The sequence below is a fragment of the Lissotriton vulgaris genome, chromosome 3_1, assembly GCF_964263255.1.
Source record: "Lissotriton vulgaris chromosome 3_1, aLisVul1.2, whole genome shotgun sequence".
Taxonomy (NCBI): domain Eukaryota; kingdom Metazoa; phylum Chordata; class Amphibia; order Caudata; family Salamandridae; genus Lissotriton; species Lissotriton vulgaris.
Genome location: NC_141689.1, coordinates 1,374,724,872 through 1,374,738,548, shown reverse-complemented (window position 1 = coordinate 1,374,738,548; position 13,677 = coordinate 1,374,724,872). Strand labels below are relative to the sequence as shown.

Here is a 13,677-nt window from a genome sequence, read left to right as displayed (position 1 = left end):
CTATCGCCCTCACTCTATCTATCGCCCTCTATCTATCGCCCTACCTCTATCTATCGCCCTACCTCTAGCTATCTATCGCCCTCCCTCTATCTATTGCCCTCCCTCTATCTATCGCCCTCCCTCTATCTATCGCCCTCCCTCTATCGCATCACCAAAATCATCACTCAGCACCACCACAGCATCACTCAGGGGCACCACAGCATCACTCAGGGGCACCACAACATCACTATGCGCTACCACAGCATCACTGAATGCCACAGCATCACTCGTCGCCACCACAACATCACTCAGCGCCACCACTGCATCAATCTGTGCAACCATTCAACAACAACTGGTTCAAATATGTTCTCTCAATGTTTCAAGCTTTATTACAAATGTCACAAAAAGATGTTAATATTTCACTTCTGTTCTTGGATTTTCATCACAATAAAATACACAGAACATAATGTTCACAAAAGTTATTTACAAAAGTTTGAGCTATTGCCATTATAAATTACAATAACTTTTAAGTATTAATTATTTTAAAAAATTCAAAGCCATTGTTATTTGAAAAATCAATACATCTAAGTCAGGAAAATACAACACATATTGCATTACAAATGCTATAGGTGTCACATTTGCGAAAGTTATAACTATTGGCATAGTAAATGACAAAGCTATTAATTTCGCTATTTTCAAAACCAACACATAAATAAAAAATGTGTCATTTACAATACCAATAGATCAAACTTTCCGAATACGAGACCTATTGCATTGCAAATGCTTGTTTCACATGAAAGGCAGCCGCATGGGCAGGGTGCAGAGTGTTTAAAAGGCAGGACATGTACTGGTGTGTTTTAAAATGTCCTAATAGCGAAATACTACTAATTTCATGTTTCACTGTTTTAAGGACTATCTCTCCCACAGGGTAACATGGGGATTGCCTTGAAATATCTTTGGGGAGTAATTTCCCATTGGGAGCACATAGAGATTTAGAGATAAGGGTCTCTGAACTCACAATACAAAGGGCTCGAAAAATCATAAAAATGTTACTAGACCTGCAGGTCTAGTAACTTCAATAATATACTTGACCTAATAATCTAGCCCATATATAGGGTGCACATGATCCTGGGCTGGCCTTAGTTCACTAGTAGCATTGTCATCTGGGCAGGAGCAGTAATAATTCCCAGTTAATATTTAAAAACTCACTTTTCATAAATGTATTACCAAAGAATGATGTGATAGTTCACTGTAATTTACAGATAGCATATTTTCTATTGATATAGCCACAAAACTTTCCCACTAAATGTAGTTTTACTGATAATAGTGCATAAACAATGTTTGGAAATTGGGTTACAGCAAAAATATTTAAACTTTGCACATCACTAACTAAAGTGTTCTAATTTGTTTTGATCCTAAAAAAAATATTTGTTTCACCACAGAATTACAACAATGGGTCTTCATAACTAGTGAAATATATTTGAAATGTTTGAAAAGTTCAATTAGCAATTTCAGTGTTGTGGTAGAAAAAAGCCTGACATCTTACAGGCTTTCATTTAACATGCTTTGCATAGTTCAATTGTCACACATTTCACTTTAAAATAAAATCCTCTAACCTTAGTCCCAGAAAGAAAACTAAAAGAAGGAAGACAAACTGATGTTTAACCTTTGTCTCTGAAAGCCAGCAAATGTGACAAGTAAACAAGATTTGAAGGCATTTTTATTGCTCATTCATTTTGTGAGCAATAAAGATGCCTTTAAATCATGTTATCTTGTCACATTTGCTCTGCTTTCAGAGACAAAAGGTCAAAAGTCAGTTTGTATTCCTACATTTCCATTTTTCTATGAATGAAGTTAGATGCTTTTCAACTGGCCAGAAAGGGTGAGTAGTCCCTAAAAGTAGCTCGTGTTGAATAAATCTTGCTTGACCATGCGAGTGCGCAAGTGGATTTTTCGAGCCCTGATACATCTTTTGGTGAAGTTTGTTTTTAAATTGCATGTTGGAAAATGCCACTATTAGAAAATGGGCATTTTCTTGTTTAACCATGCTGTGCATCAGCCTGCCTGTAGAATCCAAAACTGGGTGAGGAAGACAGTTGGGCTCTAGTGCATTCACTATAGGCAGCTGCTGACATGCAGTAACGTTTGTGGAGTACGCTTTCCTGATTGTCACCTATCATAGTGACCAGAAGAAATTTTGTGATTTGGAATGTACTATACATATTGAATAATTTGTGTTGTGTTTCAAGTGACTGTGAACTCTCTATCCAAAGTGGAAGATTAATTGAAAGTGCTTCCTTGTGGATATATGTACTAAATGGATTGATGCCTTACAGATTTTTTAAGTATTACGATATAATGATCCTGGAACCACAGTGATCGGTATAAAGATTTGTGCGTTGCGAAATTTGCCCTGAGGAAGCCCCATCTGGGGCGAAACGCGTTGGCTGTATTATTACATCACTTTACGCCACAAGTGGTCCAAGAAGCTATTAAGGGATCACCTTTTGGAATCACTGAAGAGACCGGATTGATTCATGTTCTGTGCATTTATGCTTTGAAATATCCATGTTGCCTCTCCGTGCATTTTTGTACTGTTTTATAATTTTTGGGTCCTTTGGCAGTGGACTGAGGAGGTGGGCAACGTAACTCAGGAGTAGGTTTATGACCTGTATATAGCGAGGTGGTGCGGCTCTTAAGTATCCCTTACTGCTGTTTCACTTCTTTTTCTGTTTTTTGTATTTCTTAATCTCTTAAGAATGATTGGCCGCAGAGTAGTTATTAACCTTTTTACGGCGAATCCCTTTCTCCAACAGCAGTAGCCTGCAGTTGGTTACAGCTGTGGGCCTGTATAGTATTTGTTTAAAAAATGCTTGTAATGATTTTCCCGGCTGAAGCAGCAGCCTTTAGGGAGAGTCAGATTCTGTCTGTTTAAGTTTATACAGCATAGCGGTCCGGTGCATACTTGCACTCAAATGCTCGGACGTCTGGCGGTGCACCGGCCCTCACAGATGAAGTGGAGGACTGTAAACTTGCGTGAACATATCCTTTCACTTGCCACCCTAACACACAATAACATTCATAATGCGCCTACAACCTCGAGCATGCAGATTCGTAGCCCAATTACAGGGGGGATTGCTATTGGCAACTCAAGTGACAGTGACACCAGATGTGTATATCTGCAGATTTACAAATAACACAGTGCTTACTGCTTCTGGTTTAATCTTTCAAAATACTGTAAAAAAAAGGCAGGTGTTATTTTTGCTTTATACATTAACCAAACAGTGACTCGAGAATATGAGTACATAGCCAGCCCTGGTAAAACCATAATGTAATGGAAATATTGATTCTATGGCAGGACAGGAGGCTCAGATTATGCTTTCTCTATTTCTTTACTACCAACAGCAGCCAATAGGAACATAGTAAAGAAAAACAGTAAACTACAACTCCCATGAGCCCCTAGGCAACCATAGAGAGTACATGCTATATAAGCCACCATAGAGGACAACACTTCCTCTTTCTTTGCTGCTTCGCAGCCAGTTAAGTGCTTTTCTACGTTTATTGTATTACTTGCATGTAAATTGCCTGTTTACCTTGCTGTCCTGTTACAGTTGCTGTACGCCGCTTTTCGCTTTATTCCTTCATTGCAGCCGCTTTGCGTGTGCATGTAGTGCTGCCGCTGGCGTTTTTTCATTGTGTCAGGACGTTGTCTTGTGCTTCTTAGAGAGCGCGTGTTCGCCTCTCTGGACTTGCGGGCGCCTTGTGCCCGTGTCTGTATTTGGTGGAGTGGGACCGGAGCTCGGGGACTCGCGCGCGCGTGTCGCGCGTCGCTCCTCTTCCGGGTTGCAGGCACGCCACCGCGCATGCGCGTTGGCGACTATTGACGCTCCGTGTGACAGGAGCCCGGACACGCTAAGAGGCGGCGTTTTCTTCTTGCCTCTGCCCACTTGTCTGCCGGAGAGCTCCTTCTGACGCCCTCTACCTCACGGAAGGTTTTGGGCTGTATAACTTATAGAGGCGGTGCCTAGGGTGTCTTTCATGCGCAAGCTGGTCCCTCCACATTCTATTCTAGTTGTTTTGGTCGAGTTCTTGCTCTACCTTTCTAACTTGCGTGGGGCTGTCACCCCCCCTGACAGGGTCGCTTGATTGTGACCTGACCTTTGCCTTTTGGTCTTCTGTGGGCATATAGATATTTATCTATATATTTATATATTTTTGCCTGTTTTTCCTCAGTGGTGTGCATTGTTTTTTCATCACCATGGCAGAATATGTCGACGCTGAGGAGTATTATTATGAGGAGGAGCAGGAGGAATCGTTTGAGTACGATTTAGTCGATGCCCTTGACCAGGGCGTTCAACATTCCGTCAATACTGCGCTGGTCCGAGCAATTGGGCCGCTGAAGCGTCATTTGACTGACTATGCCCAGCAACAGGGTTGGATTCCATCCTCTGCTTCCAAACATTCCTCTAAGTCGCCCAGTAATCCTCACAGGTCGGACTTTGTAAGATTAGCCAAGTCTTTGTCTACCCCTGCTAAAGTTTGTCACTCTTATCTTCCGCCTCCTGACACGGAGGATACCTCTTCTTCGTCATCTTCAGGTCCCTCTGGTCCCCCTCCTGCTAAGAAATCCCGGAAAGAACATTTTGTAGACGCCTCTTCCCATCCACCGGTCTTGACCTTTGAGCCTACGGATATCATACACCCTAATTCCAAAGTTTGGTGCCCTGCTCCAGAGGTCGCGGATTATATCCAAGCCCATATCCGTGACTCTTTCGATCAGGAGGTGCGTTCTCGGTTCCGCTCCGAGTGCCCTCGTCCGGAGTTGGCGGATAAATTGGCTGACACCCCGGAGGTCGACCCCACGATTTTGACCTATCTTAAAAAATTTAATAAAGACCCAAAAAAGGGGATTGACCGTTCTTGGCGCCTGTGCCAGGACAAGTTGCTGGATCTTCTTGGTCCCCTGACTAAAATCCTGGATCTGGGGTATCAAGCCCAAGGGGAGGCGTCTGGCATTGACCCCGATGTACTTATTGGTTGGGCCCAACGGGCTATCTGTCTTCTGGGGAACGCAAACTGTGCCCTTTCAACGGAACGTAGGCGTTCCATATTACTGAAAATGGATCCACGCTTGTCTGAGCTTGCTACGTCCAATCCGGTGCTCTAGCCCAAGGTCTACTATTTGGTCAGCCATTTTTGAAGGAGCTGACAAAATTTGTGGCGACCTTTAGTGGCCTCGACAAGGCACAATCTTCCTTGCGCAGGGCGTTCCGCCCGGTTTTTGCCAAGGCCGGACGATCTGGGGGACGTTCGTTCGGCCGAGGTTCTGGTCAACAACGTGGCCAACAGTCCCACCAGGGTGGAGGCGGACAGCGTCAGCAGCAGCAACAGTCCTATTCCGGGTCTAAGACGACCTTCTACCCCTTCCGTAAAGGTCGAGGACAGGGCAACAAGGGAGGCTACGGTGGAAGCCAAGGAGGACGACAAGATTACTCCGCTACAGGTGAGCTTGATTCCTTACGACAGTGTTGTTTTGGGGGGCAGGGTTCAGTGTTTTCTAAAGAATTGGCGCTCGATCTCCAACGATGCTTGGATATTACAAACAGTTCAGGAGTACCTCATCGAGTTCTACCACCCGCCCCTTCAGGGTCCCGTCCCTTCTCCCCTTGTTTTTTCCCAACGAGATCGGGAGGTGATATCCAAGGAAATCGATTCTCTTCTTCTCAAGGGGGCCATTGTGCGAACGACCCTCCATCCACAGGGGTTCGTCAGCAATGTGTTTCTGGTGGAGAAGAAAGGGGGAGGGTCTCGCCTTGTACTCAACCTGAAGGAATTCAACAACGGGGTGGTCTATCGCCACTTCAAGATGGAGGGCATCCATCTTCTCAGGGATCTTCTTCGCAAGGGCGACTGGATGGTGCGCCTGGATTTGAAGGACGCTTACTTGTCCATTCCCATCTTTCCACCTCATCGCCATTTTCTGCAGTTCCAATGGCTGGGGGAATGGTTCGAGTACACGGTTCTCCCGTTCGGTCTCTCGTCCGCCCCATGGTACTTCACGAAGCTCCTGCGACCAGTCATGGAATCGCTGCGTGCGCGGGGGGTGCGACTGATAGTGTATCTGGACGACATTCTTTTGATGGCTCAGTGCCCGCGGCAACTACGTTCCCATTTATCTTGGACAATCGATCTACTTCAGTCTCTCGGATTTCTAGTGAATCCGCAGAAGTCTCATTTACAACCCACTCAATTGATAGAGTTTCTGGGTTTCCTTGTGGACTCAGTCTCTTGCCAACTTCTTTTACCTGCCCAGAAAGTCAGGTCTATCAAGAGGGAGTTGAAGTCACTGTTGTCTGCACCGAATGTATCGTTGCGGTCGATCGCTCGGATTGTCGGGCTATTGGCTTCTTCCATTCAGGCGATCTTTCCGGGTCCCCTGCATTATCGGGCCCTGCAACGTCTCAAAATCCGACACTTGCAGAAGGGTCTTCGGTATTCCGACCTTGTTCCTCTGTCCCAGGGATGCGAAATCGGAAATGATGTGGTGGCTCCATCACATGGAAGCCTGGAACGGGAAAGCCCTGTTCGGCTCAACTCCAGACTTGGTTTTGGAATCGGATGCGAGTCTATGGGGCTGGGGAGCCCGTTGCGGGGACTTGACGACGGGCGGCCGTTGGTCTCAAGACGAATTAGCCCTTCATATCAACTGCCTGGAACTTCTGGCGGGATCGTTTGCGATCCGCAGCCTTGCTCCGCAGGCCACCAGCTGTTGCATTTTGCTCCGGATGGACAACATCTCAGCGGTGCGATATGTGAACAAACCGAAGACGGCTGAAATACCAGAAACCGGTCCCCGGTAGCTTGTTTCCTTCCCAGTATAAGAATTGGCTTGGTAGTTTGGTCTGCCCTGTTCCCATGATGCACTGGGCCAGGGTCAGACTAATTTGCATATAGCCAAGTTCTGAGCTGGGATGGTGCAGTGAGCTAAAAAACGGTGATGGATCAAGCCCTGATCTTTGGACTGGGTAAGAGTGGTCTGCTTAATTCAGACACTCTGTTCATCACCACCCCCTTTTCTGAATCATTTTTGTCCACCATAAGCGTGGAAGGGTATACTCAGATGTGAGTCCCTTGCTCATTGCACCATCAGGATTCAAGCAAGCCGGGCCAAAGACGGCTGAAATGCCAGAAACCGGTCCCCGGTAGCTTGTTTCCTTCCCAGTATAAGAATTGGCTTGGTAGTTTGGTCTGCCCTGTTCCCATGATGCACTGGGCCAGGGTCAGACTAATTTGCATATAGCCAAGTTCTGAGCTGGGATGGTGCAGTGAGCTAAAAAACGGTGATGGATCAAGCCCTGATCTTTGGACTGGGTAAGAGTGGTCTGCTTAATTCAGACACTCTGTTCATCACCACCCCCTTTTCTGAATCAGGTTTTACAGCCGGCATCCGGATCCGGAGGCCCTGGCCACGGATGCCTTTCTCCAGACTTGGCCTCCTCAGCTTTGCTATGCTTTTCCCCCGTTCGCGATGATTCCGCGAGTCTTGGCCAGGACGAAGCAGTTTCTGTCGGAGATCATTCTGATCACTCCTCTTTGGAGAGCTCAAGCGTGGTTTCCGGACCTTCTGGAAATGAGTTGCTCGACTCCATTCCTGCTTCCAACGAAGTGGAACTTGCTGTTGGATCCTCTGCTCCATCCACATCCTCTAATTTTGTCGGGCCAGCTCCGTCTGGTGGCGTGGCGTCTTTCGGGGAACGCTGGAAAGTCCCTGGCTTATCTGGAGACGCTGAGAGATTTATCAGTGAAGCTTGGGCCCCCAACACGCGCAAGCGTTATGCGTCAGCTTGCCGTCGGTGGTGTGATTGGTGTTCTGAACGGAATCTGGATCCCGCTTCAGCAGATGTCTCTCTAGTGGTTAATTTTCTTGCTTCCATCGCTTCTGCTGGTTCTGCTTACAGGACTGTCAATTCTTTTCGCTCCGCTCTCTCTGCGGGCCATGATTTGGTCGACGGGAAGCCTGTTGGGGAGCATCCTCTCATCTCTACATTGCTGCGTGGTGTTCGGATGGCTAAACCGCCATGTCCGAAATATGTCGCTCTATGGGATGTCTCCATTGTGTTACGTTTTCTGGAAGCTTGGCCTCCCAACGCTTCTCTGTCTCGTAAGCAGTTGTCTGCAAAATTGACAATGCTTTTATGCTTAGTATCTTGTAAGCGTGTTTCGGATGTCCGCGCGTTGGATCTCGCGGGTCGTTCTTTTTCCCCAGAAGGCGTTACTTTTACGGTTTCCAGACGTACCAAGACTAATCTGTCTACTGTCACTTACCCAGCGTTTCCTCACAATCCGCAATTGTGTGTGGTTCGCTGCATAAAGGATTATGAGGTGAGTACTGCTCCTTTTCGTCAGGATATGTCTGGACAGTTATTGATTGCTTTGCAAAAGCCTTTTAAGCCTGTGGCGCCAGCTACTCTGGCTCGTTGGGTGCGCTGGCTTATGTCTGAGGCAGGAATTGATGTCTCCATCTTTGGCGCTCATTCCGCGAGGGGTGCCATGGCCTCTAAGGCTTTTCATGTTGGTGTGAGTTTGCATGACATTGTGAAGACAGCTGATTGGTCTTCTGATACTGTGTTTAAGACATTTTATTTCAAACCCATTGTGGATATTGCCTCTGTTGTGGTGGACCAGCTTTGAACAAGCATAATCTGAGCCTCCTGTCCTGCCATAGAATTAAAAATTTGCAAACATTCGTGACAAGAATTTTCAATTCTATTAAGGACACGGAGGCGAGGATTATCCCACCCATTTGTATTCTACTGCATTGTTATATTGCATCTTTGCTTTACTATGATCTGCATTGTTTTTTGCATTGATTTTTTCCCCATCCAATGTGATGCTACCTTCCAAGGTTTTGGGGATATGTGTTACGGCTCTGTTTTTCTTTCAGGTTCGGACCAGAAGTGATTCTTCATCTTGGTCTTTCCTGCACTGTTTTCCGCGCCTTGGAGCCTGGATCTGCTGTGTTTCCTGATGCACCTTCGGCGCTTTTGAGTGGTTGCCTGTTTTCCTGTTGGACTTCTTTGCGGTTCTGCCTTCGGACTTTCCTTTCTGGATGGTCGGCTGTACTTTTCTTCAATGACTTTTGACTGTTTATGGTTCCTGGACAAAGAAAGAGGAAGTGTTGTCCTCTATGGTGGCTTATATAGCATGTACTCTCTATGGTTGCCAAGGGGCTCATGGGAGTTGTAGTTTACTGTTTTTCTTTACTATGTTCCTATTGGCTGCTGTTGGTAGTAAAGAAATAGAGAAAGCATAATCCTCGCCTCCGTGTCCTTAATAGAATTGAAAATTCTTGTCACAAATGTTTGCAAATTTTTAAGTATACTGTCTGTGACTTCCACCTTTCACATGCAATAAGTAACAGCTGTCGTTCATATTATCACATGGGTAACACACAATGCCTAATAGCATATTTAATTATTGTTTAGTGCCTCTGGCATGTACTAAGCGCTTTGTGTATTTTCAGCTTTCTCCTATTGATCTATGCATTATTATAGCTGCAGAGTGTGCACTCTGTGGCTGAGAACTGCAATCATGGATACTGTTTCGGTTAGTGCTCTTCCATTTCTAGTGTTTTGCAACAGCTTTAATACCTTCTTAGAGTTTCTCCTTGCTCAAATGGATGCAATTTCTGATATTTATGTTTTCTTTGTTTTCATTTTTTACTCGAGAGAAAATGTCACTCATAGTTGTTGAACTGTCACTCATTATTACATTGAAGTTATAAAAATGTCACACATAGCAATCTGAAACCTTGGCAGCTATGGCGCGGGCTAAACACTGCTAAGATCCCAAAGGCGAGACATATTGGCTATGCCAATGCTTGTTTCTCTTGCAACGCCATACCTCAGCAAAATGAAATCGAGGCTTGAAGCGCACGTCTTTAGAACGTCGCTTCATACAGAGAAAGAAGAAACACAAATACATAAAAAGCGTTGGCTGTGTAACACGGACCGATACGCCTCACTCACCGGTTTCGAGTGAAGGAGTAACTTCTCCAAATCTATTGGAACCACGCTCCTCACCGTTACCAGGCATTTTCAATTACTTAGAGGCGTCTCTTAATGAGCTGCATGTAAATATCAGGTGCGTGATGCGCGATGACTGGCAGTGTAACCTAAAGCAGCTGTGAAAACAGATGAAGGACAATAATAATAAACGCCCTTGAGATATCCGCGCGAGGTCGGCGCCCATCTTGGAGAGGCGACTTTCATCCTAAGAAATTAGTCGATATGACGTTGCTTAACCGTCCTGTGATTTGAGTTTAGCCTGAAAAGAAGCAGTGGGTCGCCATCGTTCTTTTCCGTCTTCTCCACGTCGTTTCAAGTTGGAAGACTGATGTATGACAGCAACCTCGGGCACACTACTAAACAATGAATATAATAAGATCCTTATTGCAGAGAACTTTGGGGCTCGTAAAAGAGCATGTCGGCACCGACCACCTTGGGAACAAATACTATATCGTCCCAGAGCAGAAGACGTGGACTGGCCAAACTATCCGGAAAAGACGAACAGTGGAAATGGTACGCTCCGATGTGCACACCTATGAAACTGAGACCATACCCTCAGAGTGGGATGCCTGGATCCGAGGAAGGAGGAAAGACCCGCCCACGATCGAAGAACTTCTCCAGAACGAACAGTACAGACATCAGATTAAAGCAAAGGGCGAGGCGGCATCAGCGAAGGATAAGATGATACGAGAGAGAGACTACAAGGAGGGACTTGTGTCTGAGCCCACGCACACCAGAACAAAGGGGCATGCCTCTGCCGCTTACTACGGAAAGCATGAAACTACTGAAGAGCCCACAAGCACCGCCAATGCCTTCGAGCCTGGGTCCTGGACACCGCCGCGGGGCGACAGCACTAAGAAATAAACATGAATTCCAACTCCGTGCTATTATGCTGTCTTCGAATAAAAAAAAATCACCTCTGGCAAAGCTTCCTAACTGAGAAGGATTTGCAACTCACGGGCATAAGACACATTTCCCAGAAAGTTTAGTTTGAGCAGATCAACTAAATAATTTATAAGAAAGTAATAAATACTTGTATATACATTTTAACTGACTTTGTGCAGGAAAGACTTGTGTCACTGGAAGAACCAAGGAATACTGAAAGCTGCTGTTGCCTAGGATAGTGTTATTAAAATCGAATGTGAGGGCCAAATGCTCTGAAATCGGGAAAAAATGTTTGATGAAAACAGAATGGACGTGCTGTTTGTGGATAATTGGCTTGTTCAAATGTTGCCTTAAAGCTGTTTCTTGTGTGATATAATAAATACAACAACTTTGTGGCAATGTGATTTCTACGTTTATTTATTTTAAGGTTTCCCATCCAGAGGATTAATATAGGGTCAGACTTGTGTCAAAAAGTTTGCTGGCTAGTTGAAACAAGCATCATCAATGCAATAGGTCTTGCATTCATGCGAGTTTCAGTTATTGGCATTGTAAATGACAATGCCTTTTATTTATGTTTTGGGTTTTAAAACAAACCAAATTTAAAAAAGCATTGTCATTTAGAAAACTAACAGCTTAAGCTCTTGCAAATGTGATACCTATTGCATTGCAATAAAGGGCCTTCTTGACCACTTGTTAGATTGTAAATATCAGAGGAAGAGCCCAGCCTGCGACGTCTTTAAGGTAGTAATAAATAGTGCAGTGAAGATGTGTAAGTGTTGTAAATTACACAGACAAAATGTGAGGTAAGAGTTACATATGATCCAAGCTATAAACACTAACAAAGCGCTCCAACACCTCTCGCTCTGTGATTACACTGTCGTGGCTTAGGAGGAAGGGCGGTGCTATTTCCTGCCCTCTCTGTGATTTGAGTGTGCAGAGTGGCATTGCGTAAAGCCATTGCTATCTTTGGCCTAATAAAAAACACACCCGCCATAGTAGGGCCCTGGCTTCACTTCCTGGTGCAGGGCGGGCTGTGCTTTATGGCAGGCATGGAGGGCGGGAGGGAAGGTCTCTTACAGTATCCCTGCTATTACTAATGAGCGAGAGGCGCTGACGTGGTGGTATTGGTGGCACTGGTGGTATTGGTGTTGGGGGTGGGGGTGGGGGTATTGGTTGTGGTGGTATTGGCAGTTGTGGTATTGATATTGGTGGTGTTGTTAATAAAACAGTCTTTTGAAAACAACCGTCCGGTGCCTTTAGTCCAGATGACAAGTAACACAGATGTGCTGTTGTCAGCTTCAGCCCATTAGCACACGATTATGTGATACCTAGAATTCACATAATTTAATTCCCTAATAATTTCTAAATACCTTTTAATGGGGTGGGGGGGTGTTAAAACAGACATGAAATAATGCCGGTTAAAGTGATTGAAAGCTTGCTCCCGTGTATCGGGGGCGGCCATCCTGCTTAAAAACATGTGGTTTCAGCTAAAGCAGCGCATGTCGGGCCTGCAGTAAGAGAAACTCGATAAAGTAAATTGTGCTTAAAGACTAAATAACAGGCCCTGTGTAACAACTGAAGTAAAGGGTCAGTAGCAATGGGAGGTTACAAATGAAGACAAGGCCATACTAAGAAGGGACAAACAAGCCTATTAACGAATCCGAAGGCTGGCTTTACAAAAGACAATGACACAAGCCAAAGAAAAATATGGGTGGATAGTGAGCGTGGGCTTCTCTCCCACACTACTATAGCAGTCTCGCAGAGCGAGCAGTGCATGCGTGCTGCCGCTATGCTCGACCTAAAAACAACATTTGTGACTCGTAACTGTTGCAAATCTTTGCGTGGGAGTAGTTGCTGTTTAGACGACAGCCAGGTCATTGTGAATTTTTTCTGCTCTTTGGCCAGCAGCTACGCAGATAGCAAAGAAAGCTCAATATGCATGATTTGCTTTGTCCTTGTCCTCATCTGCCTTGTTGCCACCTTTCTTCTTACGAAACCGCCTTGGGTTTTCAACCTCATTTACTGGATATAGGGGGTAGATAGATAAAAGCTTAGGGAACAGAGGCCCCCGAGACCGGAGCACCCTTGAATGCCACTGGAGGGTCTCCTCCCTCAGCCACACAATTGAACCCTTTTCCTTATCTTCCTGCATACACAGAGATTTCCACCAGCCGAGGCAGATAAAGGCTTAATCAGTGGACTGTAAAACCATAACTCCCAACCTTCAACCCTATTGTGCTAGAAAAGGCTTCCAGAAATTATATCTTTTTCTCGTCTGATACGAAATATACAACTTAGCAACAAATCTCATTGATTGTAACAAACCACCCTCTGTTGGGGTGACAGGGGAGACCCATAGTTTACATAGCTCTCTTCGAACCAGAAGTGCAGCATAGAATACAAGCTTCGCGCAGTCACTCGTGCCCTTACCTTGCAGATCTGATCTTCCGAATATAACCAGCTCAGCACTTACCTTGATCTGCAGATTTAGGACACTTGACAGGCAACTACTCGCGGTCTTCCAAAAGGTCTGAATCTTCGGGCACTGCAGAAACATGTGCAAATCATCTTCTTTCGGGCTTCTGCACTTAGGACACGCCACAACTCCACCTGAGCCAAATTTCGAAAGCCTTCGTGGAGTCCAGAAGTCCATGTGCACCGTAAAAAATGGTTCCTCCTTAAATATGCAGGTTTTACTGTTTTATAAAGCATGGACATTGTTACTTGCCATTGGTCTTCCGTCGCG

The 13,677-nt window shown here is 45.3% G+C and overlaps 2 protein-coding genes across 2 annotated transcripts in view; one reads left to right on the top strand and one right to left on the bottom strand.

Annotated features, from left to right (window-relative positions):
- The window catches only part of TRMO (tRNA methyltransferase O), a 333,295-nt gene extending 323,112 nt beyond the window's left edge, over window positions 1-10,183 (bottom strand). The window contains exon 1 of the mRNA XM_086961846.1: window positions 10,008-10,183. Coding sequence (XP_086817972.1) covers window positions 10,008-10,074 — 67 coding nt within the window. The 5' untranslated portion in view covers window positions 10,075-10,183. The remainder of the gene's footprint in view (window positions 1-10,007) is intronic.
- A 95-nt stretch (window positions 10,184-10,278) lies between these two features.
- On the top strand, window positions 10,279-11,041 carry NDUFAF2 (NADH:ubiquinone oxidoreductase complex assembly factor 2). Its single transcript, XM_086961847.1, has one exon. It carries the CDS (start codon window positions 10,410-10,412, stop codon window positions 10,908-10,910), a length of 501 nt encoding a protein of 166 aa, XP_086817973.1. The 5' UTR covers window positions 10,279-10,409; the 3' UTR covers window positions 10,911-11,041.
- The last annotated feature ends 2,636 nt before the right edge of the window (window positions 11,042-13,677 follow it).